Genomic DNA, 26757 nt, shown 5'->3' with positions numbered 1-26757 from the left:
TGCCAGTGTAAGATTCCGCTCAGAAGAGGTACGACAGGAATCCTCACCTGTTTTGGCAGAAGAAGTAACTAACCACGCGATTACTCTTAAAGGCAACAACCTCAAATTTCCTTGCCTTCCGTTGTTTGCTTCTGGATTATAACCCAGAATAACAGCCAGCAGAGATGATAAAATCAACCGTGGGGTCATTTCAATGGGTAATACTTCAAGGAAAGTGACCTCTAGACTTAGTGGCCATGCTCGTTGGTCATTGATAACGGAGCACTGTGACACAAGAGATGGCCGTGGCTCGCTCACAGCTGCACGGCGACAGTGTTGGGTCCTTTCAGAGAGCAGGAACAGCATGTGCGCCAACAGCCCCGACCTGGCGCCTGCCTGCTTTGTACTCCAACTCTGTGATACCCCTAACCTATGTCGTCCAAAATAAGACAAAATGGGTGAGACGGTAGGGGAAAAAATGAAATTGGAAAATGTCCTACATACGTTGAAAATGTTTAGAAAATACCTAGTATACTTTGTTTCATTATTACATTGCAAACTTCAGTGTTATTTTATATTTGAAATCAATATTGCTTCCAAATGTAAAATATGTTTCTTACATATAATGTACCTGTTCTGTAGTTTCTTCAACAAAATCAGTCCAAGCAGACAGGAAAAGTTTTTCACTTTCAAGTGTGAGACACCAGGAAACCCAAAAGTCGGAAGACAGCCCATCTTTACCAGCCAAGGTACAGCACGCTTGATTCCGGCAGCGCCTAATTAAAGATCCCTTTACAACAATGGGCTATAAAGTCACTTGTTCTTTACAAAAAAGTATTTGTCTTCATTGAATAAAATACAATTTAAAGTTATCTGTACCCAAAACCTGTTTTTGCTGCCTTTCTAAATTCTAGGGTAAAAAGACAACAGGAAGCATTGGCCATAAAGCGAAATCAAGGGCCGTCATCCAGGAGGTTCCTCACCTTCTCAGCCAGGTGGCTCCTCACGTTCTCAGCGACCCGCCGAGCCAGGGCGACTCCAAGAGGAAACACGAAGGTAACTGTGACCACTGTTGGTCGTCTCCTTTACTCTGACTTGACTTTTTCTAAATCGTGAATTAGTCCACATGTGTCTTATCAAAGTAAACATAAAACACACACACACCACGGAACGCAACATTACAAAAGGAACACCTGTGTCAGCAGTGGCTTAAGAAAAAGGACACCAGTGTCCCTGGAGCCCCCGGGGCCCTTCAGAACCACACCCTTCCCACCTCCATGAACCTCCCCGTCCTGCACAGGACCCAGTCAGCCCGTCCTCCCCTCACGACTCCCTGTCCTTGTGTGCCCTTAAACAGCATGTTCAGTTTTGAAAAACTGAGCAGCAAACCCCACCCAGCTGAGTGAAGGGCAGCGCTGTCCCCCGTGAAGGCTCGGCGAAGACTTCCAGAAAGGACGAGCTGGGGAGACTGTGGCTTCAGCTTCCCTGCGTGTGCACGGGCCCCATCAGGGCGAGGTCACGCTCATCCTGGGCGTGGAGGTGGCACCTGGCAGGGCCCCTTGCAGGTCCAGGAGGGAGAGGTCGGAGGCCGTGGGCCCAACCTCTCAGGGCTCCCCTCCCGCTCTCAGGAGCAGGTCAGGCGGAACACCTGTGTGGGGAAATGAGTGTCCGCAGGCAGCCCAGGCGGCCGCGCGGGGAGAGGGGCCTCCCCTTCATCAGCCACCCTCGGGACGGCCCAGGGACATTCGGGGCCTGGGAGGTGGGGCGGAGAGGGGTCTTGGTGACGCCAGCCCTTAATGCTGAAGCCTCTTGGTCTCTGACCGGTGGCCCTCTGCCCGTGGGTGCGGCTCCCATGCCAGGCTCTCGCTGCAGGTGCCTATCCCCTCTTCCTACCAGGGCTGGTTTCCCAGACCAGGTCCTCCTCTTTCTTGGTAAATGCCGTCATGACACAAGAGCACAGCCCCTACGAGCTTCTTGAGAATGGGTGCATGAAGTTTGTAGACCTTCCATCTGGAAATGCCATTATTCTACCCTTATACTCGGTTAATAATTGGGTACAAAGAAAGTTCTAGGTTGGAGATCTTTTTCCTTCAGAATTTTGAAGACACCGCCCCATTGTTTTCATGTTAAATTATTGCTAATGGGAAATGTGGGTGAAACCCCACATGGATAGGCAAGCACAACCTCCGTGGAAAGAACGGTCACCAACAAACAATCCTCAAAGCTCACCCAGCACAGGTCACCTGCGTCACCCGCGTTCCCTGCAGCAGAGCGGAGAGGCCTGCTGAGAGGGCCTAGCGGGGCCACCCCTTAGATGCGGGGCCACATGGCCTTCCAATAAAGTTGAGCGAACACAAAGGTGCAGCAGAACTCGCCAGGAAAGCCCTCTGTTTGGGGCCATTTGGTGGGAGCCGAGGACAACTGCATTTTCAGTCACTCGTCTATTTAAGTTTTCCATTTGCTTTTCAGTCCATTTTGGCAATCCCTATACTGTCCTACAGTTTATGCACTCATGTGACAAATATCTTTTAAGCACACACTATCTGTCAGCCACTGTTCTGGGCACCAGGGATACAGCAGTGAAGACAAAATACCCTGCCCTGAGGTGCTTACAGTCGAGTGACAAACATTACATGAGATCAGAAGGCACGTGGTCTGTTAGGGGGTGAGGCACAGAGAAGAGGGGAGGGAGGGGGCTGAGGCAGGGCTGGTGGTGCGAAGTTGGGAAGATGGCACCTCAGCAAAGACCTGCAAGGAGGGACGAAGTGATCCACGTGGACACCTGGGGAAGGGCATTCCAGGCAAAGAATGTTCCACAGACCCCATAGCCTGGACGGGGGCTGTGCCAAGGGGAGGACTGAAGTAGGAGATGGGGGGAGGGGTGTCCCCAGATGGGGCCTGGCTTTGTAGCCATCGTAAAGACCTGGGCCTTCTCTCTGAGGGTGGTGGGGAGCCATGGAAGGTTCTGAGGAGGGAGCAGACCTACCTCCCTGGGCTGCTGCGAGGGAAGGGCGGCAGCAGGGAGACCAGGCAGGAGCCCACTGCCACAACCTGGGCGAGAGACGAAGGCACCCGGACTGCGGCTGGGAGTGGTGGAGGAGAGAAGCAGCAATTTCAGCACGTTACCAAATTTCACCATTTGCATCAAGTATCATAGGGCACAATATTAACAGTTTTTTTAGAATTAACTAAACATTTTGCTGGCTTCTTTGCTCACCACTAATTCTTGAAACACACTTCTTTGTCTTGCAAGAATTCCTTTTTTATTTTCCTGGAGTATAAATGAGTAGTTTTATTTCAGAATGTGTTCATTTAAGGAAGTTTTCCAACTGTCTGCACATGCGACACTGTCCCCATTCTCCCTCACAAAGGACTGGCCACTCAGATTGTCAGTGGTGCCTTGCTGACCAGTATGGAGGTGGCCCACACAGGTTTCCTCAGGGCGCGTGTGTGTCTGCACCTGCGCGGGCCTTTCCTCTGGAGAGGGAGGGTTAGGGCAGGGCTGCCTGAGTGCTGAAGAACCGGAAAGGAGGCTCCTCTCCAAATGGGCTGTTCGTGCCACAGTGCGCCTGGAACGTCTATTCCTGTCCATTCGTGTCCGTCACCTCCCTCTTTGGAGCAGCTGCCTAGCACGCTGCAGGCTGTGCACGCGATAGGTTATTTAACCACGACTCCCTCGACAGACATTTAGGTTTCACTGTTATTAAACCACGCTGCAGTCAACATCCTTGCACCATCTTTGTGTACTTTTGTGGGGTTTGGTCCTAGAAGTGCAGTTGTTGGGTCTGAGAGTATGTTCACTTAAAATTTTGATAGATACTGCCAGATTGCCATCCAAAAAGAGCTAGACCAATTTATAACCCCCGCAGTGGGGAACACAAGTTCCATTTCCCCATATTCTCGTCAACTCGGCAAGTTATTTGCCAAGTGGGTGGGTAAAAAATATTCTCATTGTTTTCACTGGCATTACATCCAGCTAGCGATGTTGAACATCTATTGATAAGTTATTGGCAAATTTTAGTTCTTCTTTTATGAATATCACTTTTCTTTGATTTCATAATTCTCATTTATTTGGTATGTATAACATTTTCCTGTATTCTCGTGGTGACGCATTTATTTTCGTACCTTTTTTGTCATCTTAATGTGCTTGTCAGGGAGTGTAGATAAATGTGCTAAACATGCCACCTTGAAATAGAAATCCATTCATTTTAAAGACCACTAAATTGACTATTCCTCTCACATAGGTTTATCACAGGAAGAGGAACACTGGGAAGTGGAGCCACCTCTGAAGAATACTGGAAGACAAAGAGAGAACAAGGAAGATCAAGAAGAAAAAGCCACTTTAGTGAAAGAAGAACTACCACCAAAAACAATTCAGGTAACTCCTGAAAGGGAAGGCAGTCAGGAGGAAGACACAGTGAAAGAGAAGTTTAAAGGGCGTCTACACATAAGCGACACAGACGAGAGACGTGATAAACAGGCTGCCCCAAACAGCAAAACATCCTTCAGACAGAGAAAGCATTATTCCTTCACAGAAGCCATCGAAAACCTGCATCACGGGCTCCCAGCTTCGGGCGGGCCAGCCAACGCCGGCATCCTGAGATACGGTCACAGCACAAGCAGACGTCGCGGCAACGCGCAAGAGCTGAAGCTAGAACCCGCGGCTGGCGGGTATGAACCCTCCTTCGGGATCTCTTCCAGAACCAACGCAAAGGAGACGACATTCCGAGATAAGAAAAGCAGCCTAATGGAAGAACTCTTTGGCTCAGGCTGTGTCCTAAAAGATGAGCAAACAGGTACCGGAGGGTCTGAGGAGACTTCGAGAAGTAAGAAGATGCTCCACCTCCCTCCCAGCCAGGCCTCGGCCAGCAACGCGTTTGGAGATTCTAAAGTAACTATGGTAAATTCTATGAAGTCCTCTTCACCCACAGAAGGAAAAAGAAAAATAATTATTTAAATATAATCAATATCCTAATACATTCCGGTTTGATATTCTAGTTCTTATGTGCCTTTAATCTTGTAATTTTAATGTGTCTGTGTGTGTGTGTGTTTCAGTAATTAAATTGACTTTGGATAACTAAGGTTTTATTGGTAATCTAATAAAAAAATCCATTGTAGGGGCTGGCCCCGTGGCTGAGTGGTTAAGTTCGCGCACTCCGTATCAGGGGGCCCAGTGTTTCGTTAGTTCGAATCCTGGGCGCGGACATGGCACTGCTCATCAAACCACGCTGAGGCAGCGTCCCACATGCCACAACTAGAAGAACCCACAACAAAGAATACACAACTATGTACCGGGGGGCTTTGGGGAGAAAAAGGAAAAAATAAAATCTTAAAAAAAAAAAAAAAAATCCATTGTATATTGGCCAATGACATTTCAAATACGAAATTACATCTTTTTTTTCCCCACAACTGAAACATGCCCATTGTCTTTTGGAAGACTGATTTATTCTGTGGGTTTAATATTCTATGGGACTCCACAGCTTGCAAGTCTAATTTAATCAACCCAAGACATACACATCTCAGACATACAAGAATTTTAGCATCAAACTGCGCTGGAACTTAAAAACATGGAAGCAGCATTGAAAGGGAACAGTATGATCAGAAGACTCTCTTTACTTAAAAAAAAAAAAAGCAGTGATTACCAAGCTTGTTTTTATGAGAATTATTTGAGTGTCTCTTATTCAGCTAAACTGGGCATCTGATATTCTACCTTTGTGATGATACTGTCCTCACGTATACCTAAGACTCAGTAGTTTTTATTTATGTTTGTTGCACACCTGTACCTTGACCTTTTTTCTGTTAATCTTGTTCGAAAAAAAAAAAAGCGTATCAGTATAATTAGCGTCCACTCAAGCTAGCTGCTCAGTCCTAATTAATCTATTCATTACACCTAGAATATTTTAAACTAGACCTGTACAAAAAGGAGTGTACTCCCAATGTTAATCAGTTAACTTACCTTCATTTATTTATAAGGGCAACTGATTAATAATTTAGACTATACTGGGGCCAGCCCGGTGGCGCAGTGGTTAAGTTCGCACGCTCAGCTTCTCGGCGGCCCAGGGTTCGCTGGTTTGGATCCCTGGTGCGGACATGGCACCACTTGGCAAAAGCCATGCTGTGGTAGGCGTCCCATGTATAAAATAGAGGAGGATGGGCACGGATGTTAGCTCAGGGCCAGTCTTCCTCAGCAAAAAGAGGAGAATTGGCAGCAGTTAGCTCAGGGCTTGTCTTCCTCAAAAAAAAAAAAAAAAAAAAAAACCAGACCTAAAGGCAGAACTTATGACTAGAGACAACATGGATTACTATAACGCAATAGAGAGTTCAATCTACCAGGAAGATATGAGTTCTAAATGTACAAGCTTTAACAATAACTTGAAAACATAAAACAAAAATTGACAGAACTGCAAGGTGACACCACAGCGGGAGATTTTCACACTTTTCTCAGTGATGGACAGCTCAGCAAATAAAAAAGCACCAGTACAGATGAACGAGACAACTGGTAACTCTGACCTAATGGACATACACAGACAATCACACCCAGCAACTTCAAAACTTGTATTCTCCATCACATATTGGGCATTTACAAAAATTTCACCCTAACATATTTGAAAGTTGAGAAGAAATGGATAAATCCCTACACTAAAATGCCTAATACGACTCAAGAAGAAATATAAAACTGAAAACCCGATAATTATTAAAGAAATTTAAATCTTACAATAAAAATAAAAGAAAATGCACTCTTTACCAGCAAGTTCATCATATATTCAAAGAATAGAAAAATTCAGATCTTAAAACACCTGGTCTAGAATATAGAAAAAAAGGCACACCCTCCAACTCATTTTTCGGAGGCCTGTATAAGCTTGATACCAAAACCAGATGAAGAAAAAAACAGAATGTCCCCTCATCACTCCTACTCCACAGTGACTGGAGGCTCTAGCCAGAGCAATTAGGCAAAAATGAAATAAAAGGCATTCAGGGAACGAAAGAAAGAAAACTATCTCTATTCACAGATGACATGATCTGATATGTGGAAAATCCTAAGGAATCCACTAAAAATTATTCAAATTGATAAATGAGTTCTGCAAGGTTGCAGAATACAAGAGCAATGTACATAAATCAAGTTCTATACACTTGAAACAAACAATCTGAAATGAAGTTTAAAAAAAAATCCTATTTATAATAGCATGAAAAAGAATGAAATACTTATGAATAAATTTAACAAAAGAAGTGCAAAACTTATCACCTGAAAACCACAGAACATTGTTGAAAGAAATTAGAGACGATCTAAATAAATGGAAAGACATGTTCATGAAGTGAAGTCTTAGTATTGTTCAGATGGCGATACTCCCCAAACTGACAGATTCAGCGCGATCCCCATCAGAGTCCCAGCTAACTGCTTCATAAAAATCGACAAGCTGATTCTAAAATTCCTATAGAATTGCAGGGACCTAGAAGAGCCAAAAGAATCTTTAAAAAGAACAAAATCGGAGGATTCACACTTCCCAATTTTTTTTTTTTTTTTAGATTTTTTTTTATTTTTTCCTTTTTCTCCCCAAAGCCCCCAAGTACATAGTTGTATATTCTTCGTTGTGGGTCCTTCTAGTTGTAGAAGGTGGGACGCTGCCTCAGCGTGGTTTGATGAGCAGTGCCATGTCCGTGCCCAGGATTCGAACCACCAAAACACTGGGCCGCCTGCAGCGGAGCACACAGACTTAACCACTCGGCCACGGGGCCAGCCCCTCACACTTCCCAATTTTAAAACTAACTACAAAGTAACAGCGATCAAAACACTGTGGTGTCGGTGTAAGGACAGACATGTAGAAGAATGGAACAGAACTGAAAGTCCAGAAGTGAACCCATGTATCTATAGTCAACTGTTTTTGACCAGGATGCCAAGACCACTCGATGGGGAACAGTCTTCTCAACACACGGTGCTTGGACAACTGGATATTCACACATAAAAGAACAAAGTCGAAGCCTTACCTTACTCTGTATATAAAAATTAACTCGAAATGGATCAAAGACCTAAACATAAGAGCTAAAACTATAAAACTCTCAGAAGAAAACTTAGGTATAAATCTTTTTGACCTTAGATTTGGCAATGGATTCTTAGACATGACATCAAAAGCACAGGCAACAACAAGAAGATTGGCCAAAGCCACCCAGTCTTCATTCAACTTAAGACTGAACTCACTGGGAAGAAAGAGCATTGAAAGAGGGATGCACACACTTCACCGTCCACATACGCAGGCGGAAAAGCTGACTCACAAGCAAGAACAGTGAGCCCAGAGAGGACGAACTGCCACCCTGGGCTGCACAGGGGGTGCAAACCAACCACACATGCAGCTCTGAATCTGGTGATGCCGCCCGAGGGCTCTGTCCTGAAGGGCTAGTCAGCGAAGAACACCCTAGAAAATTCTCCTAACAACTGGTGGTTGGTAACACCTCAGTTATGAAGAAAATACACTCCCTGTGAAAGGCATGCATGGCCCCAGTGGAAAACTATTACGTGATTTTTTTTTTTTTTTTTTTAGTTAAATATTCCTGGGTATTGACTGAAGACATAGCGGGAGGGGTATAAAAAGTCTAAGAAGGGGCCGGCCGGTGGCATAGTGGTTAAGTTCATGCTCCGCTTCAGTGGCCCAGGGTTCGTGGGTTCAGATCCTGGGTGTGGACCTAGCACCACTTGTCAAGCCATGCTGTGGCAGCATCCCACACACAAAATAGAGGAAGACTGGCACAGATGTTGGCTCGGTGACAATCTTCCTCAAGCAAAAAGAGGAAGACTGGTAACAGATGTTAGCTCAGGCCAATCTTCCTCATCAAAAAGAAAAAACCCAAGGAACAGTCTCTGGCCCCAAAGGCACTTGCAGCATGGATGGAAAGAAAACCTTTTATCACAAAAAAAAAGTATCTAAAACATAAGGAACAAAACCACAAGAGCAGACACCACAAGTCAGTGCAAAATTAGTTGACAAATCAGTCATATAGATGTTACTTAAGATGTTCGGACAAGGAGGGGAAGAAAAAAGAAATCAGTATCATCTAAAGTGATCAGGGAAGGCTTTATAAACAATCTCAAAGGTCTGGTAAAATATAACCAGACTGGGGAGAAGGGTCGGTACACACACACACACACACACACACAGTGCCCCCATGGAGAGCTGTGTGTGTGTAAGGAAAACCATAGGAGGCCAGAGAGCCCAGCCAGACAGGGGACAGCAAACGAGTGTGCCCGGCATCCCACCCACTTGGGCCGGCAACAGGAAGGGTATACTAACCCCATACAAAAGTGACTGTGGATTTGTGTATACAAAGATTTCCCCGCTTCACTTCCCATAAATATAAAGCAAACAAAACTGGCATGAAGACAGCTTTAGATGTATTTTAAATCAAACAACAGATGTCTATTTTCATGTAAAGCTATAAACTTTATCTAGTATTTTTTAACAGAAACAAAACCTATAGCTATCCATATGTTACACAGAAAAAAGGAAAAGCACAAATGTCCACACCAGTAATCCCAGTTCTGTGGAATCACAGGACACTTTGCTTCCTGGCTCCTTTTCTATACTTTCCAAGGAGGAAGACTGGCCCTGAGCTAACATCCGTGCCCATCTTCCTCTGCTTTACATGTGGGTTGCCTACCTCAGCAGGGCTGGACAAGCAGTGCCATGTCCACACCCGGGAACCAAACCGGCGAACCCCGGGCCACCGAAGCAGAACATGCAAACTTAACCGCTGCATCATTGGGCCAGCCCCCTAACCTTTTTTTTTTAGGTATTACCTTTATAATTCACAAAACTTTTATTTTAAAAGCACATGTATCAACATTCATAAATGTATGCAATATCATTGGGAGAATCGTAAGGAACTGGTAACAATGGTAAACTTTGGAAAACTGGGTGACAGGACTGCAGTCAGAAGATACACTTCTCAGTAGACCCCTGTCTGTATCTTTCGAATTCAGTACAGACAGGCCTCGTTTTACTGTGCTTCGCAGATACTGTGCTTTTATAAATTGAAGGTTTGCGGCAACCCTGCATGGAGCAAGTCCATCGGCGCCATTTTTCCCACAGCTTTTGCTCACTGCATGTGTCTGTGTCATTTTGGTAATTCTTGCAATATTTCACACATTTTCATTGTTATGTTACAGTGATCCATGATCAATGATCTTTGATGTTACTGTTGTAACTGTCTCGGGGCGCCACCAATCACACCCACATAAGAAGGCAAACTTCAATAAATGTTGTCTCTTGACTGCTCCACCGACCAGCCGTTCCCCGTCTCTCTCCCTCTCCCAGGGGCCTCCCTATTCCCTGAGACACAACAATATTGAAATTAGGCCAATTAACAACCCTACGATGGCCTCTAAGGGCTCAAGTGAAAAGAGTCACCCGTCTCTCATTTTAAAACAAAAGCTAGCAATGATTAAGCTTAGTGAGGAAGGCACGTCAAAAGCGGTGACAGGCTGAAAGCTAGGCCTCTTGTGCCAAATAGTTAGGCAAGTTGTGAATGGAAAGGAAAAGTTCTTGAAGGAAATTAAAAGCGAACACACAAATGATAAAACAGCCTTATTGTTGATGTGGAGAAAGTTTTAGTGTTCTGTGGAGAAGATCAAACCAGCCACAACACTCCCTAAGCCAAAGCCTGATCCAGAGCCAGGCCCTAACTCTCCTCAATTCCGTGAAGGTGAGAGGGATGAGGAAGCTGCAGAACAAAGTTTGCAGCTGGCAGATGTTGCTTCCTGAGGTTCACGGAGAGAGGCCGTCTCCATGACATAAAAGTGCAAGGTGAAGGGGCCGGCCCTGTGGCCGAGTGGTTCAAGTTCCACATTCTCCACTTCAGCGCCCGGGTTCGCAGGTTCGGATCCAGGGCGCGGATCTACTCCACTCATCAGCCATGCTGTGGAAACATCCCACAAATGAAAAATAGAGGAGGATTGGCACAGATGTTAGCTCAGGGCTAATCTCCCTCAAGCAAAAAAAAAAGAAGACTGGCAACAGGTGTTAGCTCAGAGTGAATGCTACTCACCAAAAAAAAAAAAAACAATAAAAAGTGCAAGATGAAGCAGCAGGTGCTGATGTAGAAGCTGCAGCAAGTTCTCCCGAAGATAATTCATGAAGGCGGCTACACTAACAGATTTTCAATGCAGACGAACAGCCTTATATTGGAAGGTACCATCTGGGACTTTCATAGCTAGAGAGGAGAAGTCAATGCCTGGTTTCAAAGCTTCAAAGGACAGGCCTACTCTCTTGTTAGGGGCTAGTGCAGCTGGGGACTTTAAGTAGAAGCCAATGTTCATTTACCATTCTGAAAATCCTAGGGCCCTTAAGAATTATGCTGAATCTACTCTGTCTGAGCTCTATAAACGGAACAACAGGGCCAGCCCCGTGGCCGAATGGTTAAGTTTGCACGCTCTGATTCGGCAGCTCAGGGTCCAGATCCTGGGTGCAGACCTAGCACCACTCATTGGGCCACGCTAAGGCAGCATCCCACATGCCACAACTAGAAGGACCCACAATTAAAATATACAACTAGGTACTGGGGGGCTTTGGGCAAAAGAAGGAAAAAAATCTATTAAAAAAAAAAGGAACAAAGAAGCCTGGGTGACAGTACATCTGTTTACAACACGGTCCACTGAATATTTTAAGCCCACTGTTGAGACCTACTGCTCAGAAAGAGATTCCTTTCAAAATGTGACTGCTCACTGACACGGCACCTGGTCACCCAGGAGCTCTGATGGAGGTGTACAAGATTAATGTTGTTTGCAAGCCTGCTAACACAGCGTCCACTCTGCAGCCCATGGATCGAGGAGTCATTTTGACTTTCAGATCTCACTATTTAAGAAATACATTTCACAAGGCTATAGCTGCCATAGATGGTAATTCTTCTGATGGATCTGGCCAAAGTAAACTGAAAACCTTCTGGAAAGGATTCACCATTCTAGATGCCATTAAGAACACTTGTGATTCATGGGAAAAGGTCAAAATATCAACACTAACAGGAGTTTGGAAGTAGTTGATTCCAACTCTCACGGATGACTTTGAGGGGTTCGGGACTTCAGTGGAGGAAGTAACTACAGATGTGGTGGAGACAGCAAGGGAACGAGAACTGGAAGCGGAGCCTGAAGACGTGACTGAATTGCTGCCATCTCGTGATAAAACTAAGGGGCGAGGAGTTGCTTCTTATGGATGAGCCAAGAAAACGGTTTCTTGAGACGAAATCTCCTGGTGAAGACTGCAGACATGACAACAAAGGACTCAGAATATGACATAAACTTAGTTGATAAAGCAGTAGCAGGGTTTGAGAGAAGTGACTCCAATTTTGAAAGAAGTTCTACTGCGGGGAAAATGCCATCAAAGAGCTTCACACGCTACAGAGAAATCGTTCATGAAAGGAAGAGTCAAAAATGCAGCAAACTTCACTGCTGTCTTATTTAAGAAATTACCAGAGCTGCCCCGACCTTCAGCAGCCACTACCCTGAGCAGTCAGCAGCCGTCAACATTGAGGCAAGACCCTCCATCAGCAAAAAGACGACAGCTCGCTGAAGGCTCAGGTGATGGTTAGCATTTTTTGCAATAAAGTATTTTTTTAATTAAGGTGTATACATTTTTTTTAGACATAATGCTATTGCACAGTTAATAGACTACTGCATAGTGTAAACCTAAGTTTGATATGCATGAAGAAACCAAAAAATTTGTGTGGCTCACTTTATTGTGATATTCGCTTTCTTGAACTGGTCTAGAACCAAATCCACAATATCCCCGAGGTATGCCTGTACCATGTTTATTATTTATTTAAAAACAAATACAGTTTTAAAAAACCACAGTGATGTGAAACATGACATTTAAATTTCCCCTCTTTAATCTTCACAAACTATTAACGTCCGTGGAAAGAATGAACAGCAGTGAACTATAAATCTTTTCCTCTAGCCTCAGTGAGATTTGTCAAAATCCTTGCAGTCTTCAGTGAAAGAATTCATCCTTAGGAGATAAATAGGGGTCTCGTGAGGGAGACGTTATACTGGTTAGTGATCCAAGGATGTCCCTGGGCAGGCCATACCTGGCTGCCCGATCCTCTACTGTACAACCTGCCAGGTATGCCCGCAGCTCACTAGAAATGGACGTTAGGCATGTGGCCTCTAAGGGACCCGGACCCTGCAGTTTCCTTGTGCTGCTATGATCTCCTCCTCAGACTGGCTTCTCATCCTTTGTGGCCAAAATGCACCCTGTGTGGTAACTGAGATATTGGAAGCTCGTGTCCAAGTCCTCCATGATGCTGTCTGTTATAAATATGGCTGTGTTCCCTGTTTGCATCCTTTCTTAAAGTTAGGTGAACTGGGTGCTGGGTCAGTGAGAATGAGGAGGGGAACCTGAAACCCACTCTGGGGATGACACAGTACAGCAGCACAGCACTGCGTCCTTTCATGAGACAGTGAGCAGAAATCACAATGAGCTACTTGTTAGATCCTTAGGGAACACAAGAATACCAATATGACCTTTTAAAAACTAATCACAGAATGTAGCTTTAAGCTGCTATATGGCCCACTTAGTTAATGGTTAAAGCCCTCTGCCACTTGTCACAGTTACAGATTGGTCACAGCGAATAAGAGGCTGTAAAGAAGGAAGTCACACAAGCACTTGCAAAAATTTAATTAGAAAAAAGTGTTTTAAAAAATATTTAGCAGAATTATACTCTATGGGCCAAACATGTACCCACTCAAATTAAGTTAATCAGACTCCCAAGTTTGTTTTTTAACTTTGTTTCATTCTACAGAGCATAAATATTAAATGCTTATAAAATACACTTCATTTGAAATGATTTAAATACAAAACACAATTCAAGCACAAAACAATGCACTGTGGTCTCATGAACACATTTACAAAACACAGTAATGAAAAGTTAACAGCTTCAAATAAGTAGATAACACAACGCAAAGGCTGGCCCAACAAATGACACTTTAAACAGAGGAAGAAAAAAGTACAAGGTCAATTAGTGTTATTCTTTTAGTACTACCGCATGAGATTAAAAAATAAAGTTTTAAGTTCTAGTAGTGGTATTAAATAGCTAATCTGGATTAAAAATAGCAACGAGGTCTTTAAATTACTTAAATTATGAGAAAATTCTGACTTTCTAGTTGGCAATGTGACCTTTAAAATAAGCTAAGAGTGCAAATCATAAGTAACAACATGTAGACGCTGAAAATGTCACACATTTCTTATACTAAAGCTGGTACTCTGCTGGCCCATACACACGCAGGACAGACTGACCTTTCTGGTTCAATGACAAGAGTAGAAAATTGTGATTCTTAGAAGAACCTCACATAAAGTCCAAGAACAAAAAACGTTCAACAAAAAACTAACCTGTGCGCTTTTGTTTCTTAAAATAAAATAAAATAAAACAGTATAAATCAGATTTTTAACCTACTAGGTGAAAATCCGTTCTTAAAAGTGTCACAGTCGGATTTGTCGTCTTTTTCAGCTGAAGGGGTGAAGCACGATAGCCACAACTTTGTTACAGACTAAAATCCAGCAGGTAATCCCAACACCACCTAAAAATAAAGAAATTCAACCTAAGAGAGCACGCCAGGAGTTCCGCCCACAGCGCCTGCCTCTGCTCCCTTTAATTTAGAGAAAAGGAGAGCATTTCACGTCTCGTTGAGCAGCGCTGGGCTAAGAAAGACCAAGTTCATGTTTGGTGGCTTCAAATTCATCAGACTTTCTACTGATTCACAGGACTGCCTTCTGTACTCAGCAGGAATTACTCAGAATGGGCCCTGATTTGAATTTCTCGCTCCTGTGAGAGATATGCAGCATTATTTATGATATTAGTGGACTGGAAAACCACCCTGTGAGACTTTGTTTGTCCCTTCTCGGAAAAGCACTATGAACGAGGCAAGGTTTACCACCCACACCTTCCTTGCCCCACTGATAACTGAGACAACAAGACAGGCTGCAAGAGGGGCCCACAGCCCGCTGGATGCCTGGAATGGCGGCCTCCGGCCCCTCTGCTGGGCACCACTGAGAAGCCGCCAGCAGAGCCCTCACGCTGTGTCTGGATAAGGGGAGGGGGGAGGGAGGGAAGGGGGCCTGGAGAAATAGGAAATCTCTGAAACAGTCATTCCTTAATAATTCACCTCCCGCACTACCACAAATCACAACCAAAGACCGCCTGACAAGGACGTGTGCTGCAGTATTACTCTCGACAGCAAAACATTAGGGCCTAAACAAACGTCCTTTAACAGGGAAATTAGTAAATTATGACTCATCCAACAGCTATGCAAAATTCCTTAATAAAAATGTTTATTGATATGGGAAAGGGCCTAGAATATAAAGTAAAAAGGGGTAAAAAATTTTATGTGCCAGATGACCCTTAACTGTATAAAAACAATTAGAAAAAAAGACTGGAAAAAATATAGCACAACGTTAAGAGGGGTTATCCATAGCTAATGAGACTTTTTTTAATTCTTCTTACATTTCTAACCATGCTACAGTGACACGTCCTACCCTGTTAACGTCCAAAGGAAATTACCTTTCAAAAATAAAGGACGGCCGTTAGCAGCAAACGCTGCCGAGAGGCTAAGCAAGACAGGAACTGAAAGGCGGTCACGGCACTTGGGAACGAGAAGTGGCGCTTCAATAAACAGGGTCAGGGACCTCAGGGACCAGTCTTGCATTCTGGGAGCAGACGCAGGGTGACTTCAGCTCTGCTAGTTAGCACCTCGGTGACCCTGGACAAGTGAAGCCACTTCTCCAGACCTCAGTGTCTCCACTGCGAGCCTGTGTGAGGCTGAGACCCAGGGCACTGCCCACTCGTGACATGGGCCATGAGGATGACGTCAGAGTGACCTCCTCTTCCCCTACATCCCTGCACATAAGCCCACCCGTACCCTTCCGCTGCTCCCAAGGGAGCTCTTACCTGCCACTCTCGTAGGGAAGGCTACCAGGCGGTCTAGCGGAGTGATCCACTTGGTCGGCACCACAGCCACAGGCACAGAGTAATACTTCCAAATGAGCGAGACCATCAGGGCCGCCTGTAAAGACACTGCCGGTGAGGGGGACAACCTGCCAGTCCCGGAGCCAACCACCACAGCAAGAGGGGGATGGTGACAGCAAACCAAGGAAGCGCTCCAAATCCACGACCTTGAGCCCTGGCAATCCCGTCACCAATAACACATACACACCATTAAATTAACGGATAAACCAAGCGCTCCCATAACATAGGTGTTCTGTCCTCATGGAGTGTCTCCTTTAAGGAGCCAGACTAGGCTAAATACACCTTATTAGTAACAAAAGCAATCAGAGGCCTCTAAGATCCTTGAAAAACTAGTTAATTCTCGCATCAGCACACGAGTGCTAGCAGGAGTGCAGAGCGAGCCCTCTCCAAGTTTAAGCGGTGGGCAGAGGAGCGATGCTTTCTCCTTCCTCCTTTCCCTAGCAGCATTCATTCCTTCACTTGTCTTCTGTTCCCTTCGGGGCCTTAACATGCCACTCAAATGAGCAGACCTAAAAGAGGGCATCTGGCTTCATTCCTGTCCCTGAAACCTATCTCACAGCAGTGACAGCGCCTCAGGATCCCTGTACTTAAATCTACCCGACAACCTGGGCTTTGGGGGGCAGGCTCAAGTCCTTTGCCCCAGTAAAGCTCACACGTAGTACAGAAACTCAGAGATCACTTACAGCGGCCACTGAAGTGTGTGCGCAGCATATCCACCACCTCAGGGTAAAGAGGAATAATTCCACAGGCAACGAAACAAGTAAAAAGCCCCCGGACAGGAAAGTCGGGAATCAGTGGCATGGGACTTAAACGAGGACAACGGGCTCCCTACCCAGACAGGAGACAGTCTCTGACACAGCCGCACACCACGGAGCGAGCAACGGCCAAAGTGACCACCATCTGAGGAAACCCGAAGTCGAACTACGCTGCTCCCACCTCAGCCCCCAGGCCCCCAAACCACCCTGGAACAGAGGCCACATGAAAGAACTCACTTCAATGTCCACCTGCTACACAACCCCATACTTAACTACTCTAACCAAGAGGAAGGCTTTCTTTAGGTCTAACTTACAAATCCAGAGCGCTCAGAGTTGCACGCTGGCCGGACTACGCGGCACGGCAGCTGAAAGCAGAAAAGCCTGAGCTCCAGACCTGGATTCTGGGGGCCTCACAGCTCTGGAGGAGAGTCCACTATCGACTTTAATGACCCAAGGTGACACCAGAGCGCACTTACTTGTAATATGTAGAAAGCAACACTTATAACCCATTTTATCTTGGCCAACTGAGCTGTCCGTGCTTTCACTGAAAGGAAAAACAGGGTGAAATGATCACGTGAGTCCTTAAAAATGAAGAAAACATTCAAGCACACAGAAATGTTATTCCCTCTCATAAAATATTTTCTCATTATGTAACATTTGCTCAATATTCATAGAAAATATAAAACAGACTTTCTTAAAAGTCACCCACTATGCCATTATTTAAAATAGAATCACACAGATTGTGAGACTTGAAGCGTTCGCTTTGAAAACCCTTAAAGCTATTCATCTAAATCCGAGATTCTTCGTATGACGCCCTTCCCAACAGGACTCAATTCTCCTCCCTGATTTTGCGGTCTACACAGCGCACTAATCCGTAAGTGGGAGTCTAGTCTGTCTTGGCCCAGGTAGCCCGAGGGTTTGACCAGCCCTGGAGACAGCTCTCACCGTGCACACTCAGCCCACGGGCGGCCCTGAGAATGTGCTCTCCATCCTAGAGATCACCAGGAACAGTGGCAAACATAAGGATGAATAAGCCTGGGCCCCAGCCTGAAGTCTACACTCGGTGAAGGACATTGCTGGGCATTTTCTAGAGAGTGTTCACAAAAGCCCAGAGAATCCACTATGAGACTTTTTTCTAGGCTTTTCTCAGAAAAGTGTTGGAATTTGAAAATGACAACCTACAGTAACAAGTTGGCTCTGAAGAAAACCTAAGAGGATCCTGGAGGGTTCTGTGTTTAGAAAGCAAAGCTTCACCAGCAAATAAGAAAGTAACAATTATTATTGGGTTTCTTCTAGACAATTTAAACGTTTATATCAACATTTAAAACATCCAGAAATCAGTGCATATATTCTGTGAATCTTTATATAAAGGTTTCCCTATTAATCAGTTCTCACGAAGCTTTCCACACTACGAGTGAGAACAGTACCATGAGTTTTGAGCTTATCTGTCATCTTGTTGATCCTTCTCTCCAGCCGGGCATATCTGGCGAACTCGTCCATCATGTTGACGGTGGAGAGCTCTTGCTTCATATCCTGGATCTCTGCCCTCATCTGTGACTCCTGCTCTGCATCCTTCTGCAGCACCCTGGACATCTGGCGGAGCCGACAGACAGCTGAGATCAGCGCCTTTCCATGGGGGGCAGACATTCTCCCCCACCTCCTCCACCATCCTATCCGCTGCCTCTTTCAACTGGGCAAGCTGCCCAGCCAGCCTCTGCTGCCTTGTCCTGCCCCTGCTCCCTGTAACAACCGGAAAAACAAAACTCCTTCCGATTTGAATTGTTATTCATACAATATTTTTCCTTTTGCAGACATGCCCACGGACTGCTATGGTACAAGTATATATCTTTCACTATAACTGTAAAATTGTAATTATACAGTGAAAAGCGATTCCATCCCCAGAGCTGTCATTCAGGTGACAAGGACCACGCATCCTCTTCCTTCCTTTAGAATTCAGTCGTAAATTAGGTGGACAGAGCAGGGTAGGGGTGCAGGGTGCCAGTGATGAGGCGGTGGCCCAGCACAGGGACTCGGGGCCCAAGCACAGTGAGGAGGGCATTCCTGCGGAGGAGCACGCTGGCAGGGGGGCGGGGTGTCAGAGCCAAGCACTGTGATATGGGGTCTCCAAGCAAGGGTAGCCTGCCTGGGAGTCAGAGCCAGAGCAGAGTGAGGCCGGCACACATGACAAGAGGAAGGCACCCAGCCAAACAGGTGTCCGAGCGCAGGTGGGGCAGGCGGGCAACCACCCTGGGGAGGGGGCAGCAGTGGAGACGGGAGAGTAGCTATAAGGATTGATCAAATAGAGTGAGCATCTTGAGGATGATGGGGGCCAGCTTTCTCACTGTCAGAAAAGGGAGAGAGAAATAGGGATGGGGAAGAAACTAGAATGAATCCTGAGGTGTTGGATTAGAATTGGAGGTATGGTTGTGAACTCGCGGTTTTCCATAGATGCAAAGACAGAAACATAAACGTAAGTGTTTGTAAAGAGGCGCTTCTGACAGCCAGACCCTACACAGAACTTGGCTGGCCCAAGCGCCCTCCAGGAAGCCTGCAGAGGGGACTCAAGTGTGGAGCCCCTCCACACCCCTCCTAACCCCCTCCCCCCATCTGCCCGTACGCCGCCCAGTGTCCCAGAGCCAGGGACGAGATAGCAGCGGCCGCCAGGTGGCGTTGGACAACCGGCCAGGACGGGCCTGGACCCCCGGACCAGGAAAGTGCACCGGAGCGGAGAAGTCCGGGAGCAGGCTCGGGAGGACTGAGAAGTCCGCGGGGCGTGCCTCCGGGAACCGGCCCCGAGTGCCGAGTGAGCATCCCCAAACTGACGCTCACGGCGCTGGATGAGATGCAGAGCACGCCGCATTCCTCTGTGCCATCCCCGCCAAACATCGGACAAAGATGTCCACAGAGGGCCATTCTGCAAAGTCACTGCCCTGCGAGAATCGGAAATGCCAGCCAAGCAAGCCAAGGAAAGACGGAGAATCCTTCCAGATTGAAGAGACACGGCAAGTACGTGCAATGCGCGGAGCTGACGGGGTCCTTTCGCTATAAAGGACGTCGCCGGACTAGCGAAACCCCCTAACGGGAGAGGAGCGATACAACTGGACTGCTGTGCTGTGGACAAGGCCGCTGCGTGCACGCTGAAGAATCGGGGAGTGAGGGGGCTCAGGGTGACAACTTACTTTCAGATGGTTCAGGAAACAAAATCAGTTCTTTGTACTGTATGCATAACTTGTCTGCACGTTTGTTTGTTTCAAAATTTTAAAAGTAGATAAAAAAAGGATGAAAGGGGATAATGTATTTAAGTGTACTGACACGTAGCAAGCGCACAATAGATTGTCCCTCTAGCTCCCGGTCCGCTCTGAATGGCGCGCAGTAGGACGACTTCAGTCCGAGACAGAAATCGCGCCCCCCCCCCGGGGGGGGGGCTGGAGTGCCACGGGCGCATGCGCAGGTCCCCGGGATGCCCGCAGAGGCCCCTCCCCGGCGCCTGCGCAAGGAGGCCTTCAGCGCGGGGGCGGGGTGGCAGATCTCCATGGCGCCTGCGCAGTAGCGCAGTGTGTTTGGTACTGCGTAGCTTCTTGCAGGCCTCGAGCCTGGATGCGGGGCCCTCAAACCCAGCTCCGTCTTCGTCCCCTCTGTCTTGACCTGTACCCAACACTCTAACTAAAGGACATATACTCCAGCCTGACCCACCCTTGAGAAGAAAATAGGGATGGGCCAAATTCTCTTAAAAATTACAGAAGCATCTTTCAAGAGCAAGTAGTCTACAGATTCTGCTTAAACTTTGTACAACAAACACGTGCAAGGTGGGGGAGGGACTTCTTGAGGTGGTAGAGATGTCCTTTATCTTGACCGTGGTGGTGGTTCCCATACTGAGGAAGTGGGCCAAAACTCACCACGTCACCCAACTGGGACGAGTAAATTTCACTGAATGCAAATGACACATCAATAAACCAGACTTTTAAAACTAGATTTTAAAAAGAAACAGACGTGCAAACACATTCTTTAGCTTCATAGAGAATATACAAAACGCTTAAAAAGTGAACAGGCCGAAAACGGTTCCTCAGGAGTGGAAGGTGCCTGAGGGCGGGAAAATGAACGTGAGGGGAACTGAAGAGGATTGTGGTTAAATCAGACAACCGTAGTGCTCAAAAAAAAGGACTGTATATCACATCTATAAGTACACTGAAAACCTTTAGAAGTATTTAAGTTTGCAAATAGGCACCAACATTAATCCAAAGTCTCTTCATAAGTGTTAAAATGTGCTAGAAGTATAAACTGAATTGTAAGATTTAATGAGATTGAATTTAAATAGAATTCAAATATTAATTTTTAAAACAGGAACACATTTCTGAAACCTTTATGGACCCAAAAATACCTTCCAGGACTTTAAACCTCTCACCTGACAGAAACAGATAAGCTGTGCTGAGTACAGCTTTTCAAGGTCCTGGAGATGGGTCCACCAAGCCTTCTGAAGCAGAAAATGAGTTTTTAAAAAATCTTATCAAGGTAACTCAGACAGTGGGAGAATTTGAGGAGAGAACCAACCCTTCTTTTTTTTTTTTTTAAGATTTTATTTTTCCTTTTTCTCCCCAAAGCCCCCTGGTACATAGTTGTGTATTTTCAGCTGTGGGTCCTTCCCGTTGTAGCATGTGGGACTCGGCCTCAGCATGGCTTGATGAGCGGTGCCATCTCCGCGCCCAGGATCCGAACCTGCAACACCCTGGGCCACGGAAGCAGAGCGCAGGAACTTGACCACTGGCCATGGGGCGGCCCCAGGACCAATCCTTCTTGTTACTCTTGCGTCCAGACGCTGGCCGCCGGCCTACGTGAGCTCAAAGTATCCTCCTAGCAGTCACCCTCAGATCCTGTCCAATGCCTTTGCCGACAGACAAAATGCCAGGGCTTGACCTTGGGGTCACACCGGGGGGACTCAAATCCCCACTCCGCGACTCACTGGCTGGCACCTCTCTGGACCAGATTCATCTGGAAATCGATGCCCGACGAAGGAAGGCCAGCCCCTCCTGGAACACAGGGGGCACCTCGGGAATGATGAGCTCGGGTGCCCGCTCGGGTGTGTCCCTAACATTAGGGACGGACTCCTCATCCCATGACAGGGCCAAGGCCCCTGCAAAGCTGCGGGCCCAGAACAGCCCCACGTGCCAAGTTCTGCCAGGGCCGCCCAGGGAACCCCTCGTCAGGGCAATGGCCCCCGCACGTGGACAGCCCCACCTGCATGAGCGCACTCAACCCCTACCACCCCCTCAGCCAGCCCCTAAACTAATACTTGGGGGCCATGCTGATGCCTGGTCCAGAGCAGGAAATCGCTAGGTGACAGCGCTCCCTGGAAGGAGGGAGGGTCTCGGGAAGACGCCCACAGGGGCAGGTCCAGCAGCGTCCATAACTCGGCTCAGGGCCCCGGGCCCCTAGAGGAAAGGCAGGCGGCCACTTTTTAGAGCAGGAAATTAAGGTAATTTCGAACTCGTCCAATATAAAAATCGCAGTGAGCCCCACAACCCAAACCCCGGACGGCAGCCTGCAGCATGCCACGTCCCGGGTCTACACAATAGGGGTCTCTGCAGAAGGGGCCGCTGCGCTTGCGCAGTGCGAGGGCCTCGCGGAACCCTCACCGCGCCCTCCGCCGTGTCAGCCCCAGGCGCCTGCGCAGTGCCACTCCCTGCAAACCGCGCAGAGCCAGCGTTCTCCTACCAGCATCCTTGTCCCCCCTCCTCCTCTGCCTCTGGCGGAAGAAAGTCCTGGCCCGCCTACTAAATGAACTACGCTTTCTCATGTATGCGTCCAGTGAGCAGCTTGAAGGGAAGAAAGAACTCAGGAAAATTCCAACCAAGTCAGCAGCAGGGACTGGGGGTCTGCTTACCAGGCACCCACCACACCCCAGTATCAGGCTGAGACCCCTTCGCAGGACCTTGAGAGGCTTTGCTGGGCCAAGGGCTTCCGATCCTTCAGAGACTTCCTGACCGCGCCCCTCCCTTGCTTCTGGCTGGACAGAAGCATCATCATAAACACTGTAGGGAAAGTTATAATCTGAAGTATAGGGGCGTGGCCCATTCCCAGTCTAACTTTCTGTTCGTGGTGGGGAGGCTTTCCTGCTTTAGTGCTCATCTCAGGGCCTGTGATGGGGCAGCCTCTAATGGTCGTGAAGGAGCAGCACGGGACCACGGTGTTCCTTACAGCTTTTCACTGACCCTCACCCCAAACTCAGGGACCAGGCAGGCCAGATCTCTTCATTATTTTCCTTGTTTTGAACGCCAACAAGGGGGGCTGCATTCTGCTAAAATAACTGTTTTCCTTTTGAACTTGGTGAACAACTCCGACAAACAGTGTTATGTGCCATCAAAGGGAACCAGATTTAAGAAAGCTAACTGCTTTGAGAGTAGAGAGGTTATACAGCCTGTAGGAAGCAACACAGATCTTGACACAGGTCCAAGGACAAACCCAGTCCTCCTTCATCTAAATGATGAACAGCCACCCTAGATTGCGCAAGCCTCAGCCATGTCTAGGCTGCAGCAATAACCTCTTGTGGCAGGGGCCTAGCTGCAGAGCACACGCTTGGCGAAGGAGCCTGAGATGACGGCTGGTCTTATTTATAGCTGCTGCCATACCCAAACACACACGCCTCCTTCCCCCGCAGCTAATGAGAAATTATGAACAATTCATAGAGGAACATAAAACCCACACGGCCTCTTTGACCAAATGAGATTAGTTGCATGTGGCTCCAACATGAGGTGAAATAGGATGGGGTAGATAGAAAGAATAGACGTGATACTGCAAGAAAGATGGACAGGCAACCCAGAGAATGGGAGAAAATATTTGCAAATCATCTATCTGATAGGGAGTTGATATCCAGAATATCTAAGGAACTCTTGACTCAACAACAAAAAAACAAACAGCCCCTCACTCCCGCTCTGGGTCTACAGAGGGCGCCCTTCACCTGGGGACAGCTCCTGATGCCCAATTAAAAAAGGGGCAAAGGACGGGAATAGACTTTTCTCCACAGAAGATGTACAGATGGCCAATAAGCAAATAAAAAGATGTTCAACATCACTAATCTTTAGGAAAATGCAAATCAAAACCACAATGAGATATCATCTTGACCTGTTAGGATGGCTATTATCTAATTTTATAAATAAAATGACAAGTGTTGGAGAATGTGGAGAAATTGCAACTGTTGTGCATTGCTGGTGAGAATGTAAAAATGGTGCAGCTGCTGTGGAAAACAGTATGGCAGTTTCTCAAAAAAATTAAATGTAGAATTACTGTATGATTCAGCAATTCCACTTCTGAGTATTTACTCAAAAGAACTGAAAACAGAGACTTGACCAAATCTTTGTACACCAATATTCTAGCAGCATTGTTTACAATAGTCAAAAGGTACAAAGTACCACAATGTCCATCAAAAGATGAATGGATAAACAAAAAGTGGTATATACATACACTGGAATATTATTCAGCCTTAAAAAGGAATGAAATCCTAACACACACTACAACAGGGATAAACCCCAAAGATATTATGCTGAGTGAAATAAGCCAGACATAAAAGGACAAATGTTGTATGATTCCACTTATATGAGGTACCTACGTAGTCAAATTCATAGAGACAGACCGTAGAAGGGTGGGTGCCAGGGAGAGGGAATGGGGAGTTAGTGTTTAATGGGTACAGAGTTTCAGTTTGGGAAGATAAGAAAGTTCTGGAGATGGATGGCAGCGATGGCTGCACAACAATGTGAATGTACTTAATGCCACTGAACTGTACACCTGAAAATGGTTAAAATGGTAAATATTATGTATATTTTACCACAATTTTTTAAAAAGAAGAAAAAAGATGAGCAGGGCCAGCTCTTCAGGGGTCTTGTATGCAGTGCTAAGTACTTGGTACATCATCTTAAAGACGAGGAGGCATCAGGAAAGATTCTGAAGGGGGGACAGGAACTAAGAGAGAAGTCCCTATGCCTCAGAACAATAGGGGTGGTAAGGCCCTAGAATAGAGCTTGACACAAAACAGGCACTCAGTGAATGTTAGTGCCCTGGAGGCGATTCCAGCTCAGCACCCATATGTACGGCAGAGCAGAACCCTGCCTGATCTTTTGGCTCCATCCTCTCACCTTCCAGCGATACATAAGAAAATGCTCCACAGCTATTCACTATTCATAGGGTTTCCATGGCCAACTTTCTCGGATATGGGTGGCCAGGTCTTTCTTCCTAGACTCAATGAATACTGGTAGAATAAAACATAAAGAAGTAGAAATCCCACCTAGTCTCAAATACACCACCACCAGCAGCAACTCACAGCAAGAGAGAAAAGCAGGGAGAACTGAGTTTCCCAACACAGTGCTACAACACATGGGCTCAATCTTTAAAGTCTCAGTCTGAGTCAGAGCCTCACACTGGCCCTGGGCAGAGGGCGCCCTCCCCCGGGGCACAGCTCTCTGTTGCCCATACACACCCCCATCCAATTAGCCACCAAACCCCTATGCATGCTGCATAAGGCAAAGGGGCAGAACTAGGAGAATCACAAACCAGGGATCAAATCTCCACCGCAACAGTCACTAACCGAATGACTTAGTGCAACGACTAGACCCTCTTGAGTCAGACTCCGCCCCTGGGAGCTAAAGGAAGATGGGGTAACATTCACCTCCCAGAGCAGCGCTAACAACTGGACACGAAGTGATGTACTCGTGCCTGGGCAAACGCCTCGCAGAGAAAGTGCTCCTCAGTGTCGCTCCCTGAGACACAGGAAGCATCACACAGTACCGAGATTCCCTGTCTACACTGTCTCCCACCCCACCCCAAGAATGGGGGCCCCTGCACCCAGAGATCCGTCTCTTCCGCAGCTGGCACAGCTGGCACCGCGTGCGAGGAAGGCCAAGGCCTCCCGCAAACCCTGGACGCCGTGCTGCACGAGGCACTGTTCCCCAGCAGCCGAAGTCTGCTTGACCACTCCAGAGTCCGGGGAATAACGGAAGTGGGGGCGGCTGGCACAGGGGCACTGAGGACGCCCAGCCTGAGGACTGGGGCCACGTGAAAACGTGGCCAAGTGTTGCAAGGGTTTTTGCTTTTTTTTCTTTTCCTCTCCGAGAATCCAGAAATCCGGATTTGAGGGTAAAGCTTTGCAGCTTTTAGACGCTAGCAACTAGCTCAAAAAAACCTTAAAACAGAAAACAGCCCAACCAAGACCCTTCTGGGGGCCGAACGCGGCCCTCACGCGGCCAGTTTGAGACCCCTGTGCCCACGCCAGGGGACAGAGCGGCGACCCGCCGGCCCCTGGAAGGCCAGGCAGCACTTACGAAAGACGAAAAGGACGGGAGGAGAATCCTGAGGACATTGCACCCAAACACGAAGCTGAGCACCAGCAGCCACGCCCAGCGGTCGGCCTCGGCCGCGCTCATCCCGGACGCTCCCACGGCGCCGGCTAAGCCACCGCAGGAACTCCGCTACCAAAGCTCCATGGGGACCACGCCGGCGTCCGCGCCTGCGCAGTGAGGCCCCAGTGCCCCGCAGAGCCGTGCCGCCGCGCCTGCGCGCTGCGCCGCACTCGCAGGGAGGCGGGGCCGTCTTGCCCACGCGGTCCTGAGTAACGCGTTCCAGCCTCCTGCTTGGCCTTCCCGGTTTCCGTAGCCTTTTCGCGCGCGCCCCAGGACTCGCGCGGAATAAGTTCCAGGGCCTCGTGGTTCGGTTACCACCGATGCTCTAGTTTCGTCGTTTCTGCAAATCACTTGTTATGATGTGCTTAGTGCTTTTTTTATGGTGCATTTAATTCAAAATAAACTTTTCCATAAATAGACAACTACTGTAATTAGAGTAGCAGGTAACAGTAAAAAAAATGTTTTGGAAGTAATCATATGTAAAATGTCTTAAGTTTATATTTCAAAACTAAGCGCGGCAAGAAAAATAAGCAATATACAACACTGCATACCTGAAAAACAAGTATTAATTTGTTAACCTAAAAATAAAGAGCAAAATGAGAGGGATAGAGGCATTTATTTTGGGATCAAAGAATTGCAAT

The 26757-nt window shown here is 47.0% G+C and overlaps 2 protein-coding genes across 34 annotated transcripts in view; one reads left to right on the top strand and one right to left on the bottom strand.

Moving 5' to 3' along the window:
- The window catches only part of LCA5L (lebercilin LCA5 like), a 48492-nt gene extending 43534 nt beyond the window's left edge, over positions 1-4958 (top strand). For all 32 annotated transcript variants that reach the window (XM_070597505.1, XM_070597493.1, XM_070597492.1 and 29 more), the window contains 3 exons: positions 622-728; positions 894-1035; positions 4224-4958. In XM_070597505.1, the coding sequence (XP_070453606.1) occupies positions 622-728; positions 894-1035; positions 4224-4936 (962 nt within the window). In that variant the 3' untranslated portion in view covers positions 4937-4958. The remainder of the gene's footprint in view (positions 1-621; positions 729-893; positions 1036-4223) is intronic.
- Positions 4959-13610: 8652 nt separating this feature from the next.
- Positions 13611-26332, bottom strand: GET1 (guided entry of tail-anchored proteins factor 1). 2 transcript variants are annotated; one of them, XM_008538075.2, is made up of 5 exons: positions 26039-26332; positions 18161-18326; positions 17210-17277; positions 15901-16015; positions 13611-14533 (listed from the first exon to the last, which is right to left on the bottom strand). In XM_008538075.2, the coding sequence occupies exons 1-5, from the start codon at positions 26138-26140 to the stop codon at positions 14460-14462; spliced, it is 525 nt and encodes a 174-aa protein (XP_008536297.1). In that variant the 5' UTR covers positions 26141-26332; the 3' UTR covers positions 13611-14459. The 2 variants fall into 2 exon arrangements, with proteins under 2 accessions (XP_008536297.1, XP_070453635.1); XM_070597534.1 differs by lacking the exon at positions 26039-26332 and adding an exon at positions 19913-20148.
- Positions 26333-26757: the final 425 nt, after the last annotated feature.

The sequence above is a fragment of the Equus przewalskii genome, chromosome 27 (genome assembly GCF_037783145.1).
Source record: "Equus przewalskii isolate Varuska chromosome 27, EquPr2, whole genome shotgun sequence".
NCBI lineage: Eukaryota > Metazoa > Chordata > Mammalia > Perissodactyla > Equidae > Equus > Equus przewalskii.
Note: the sequence above shows the minus strand (reverse complement) of the source record. Positions and strands in the feature narration are given on the sequence as shown.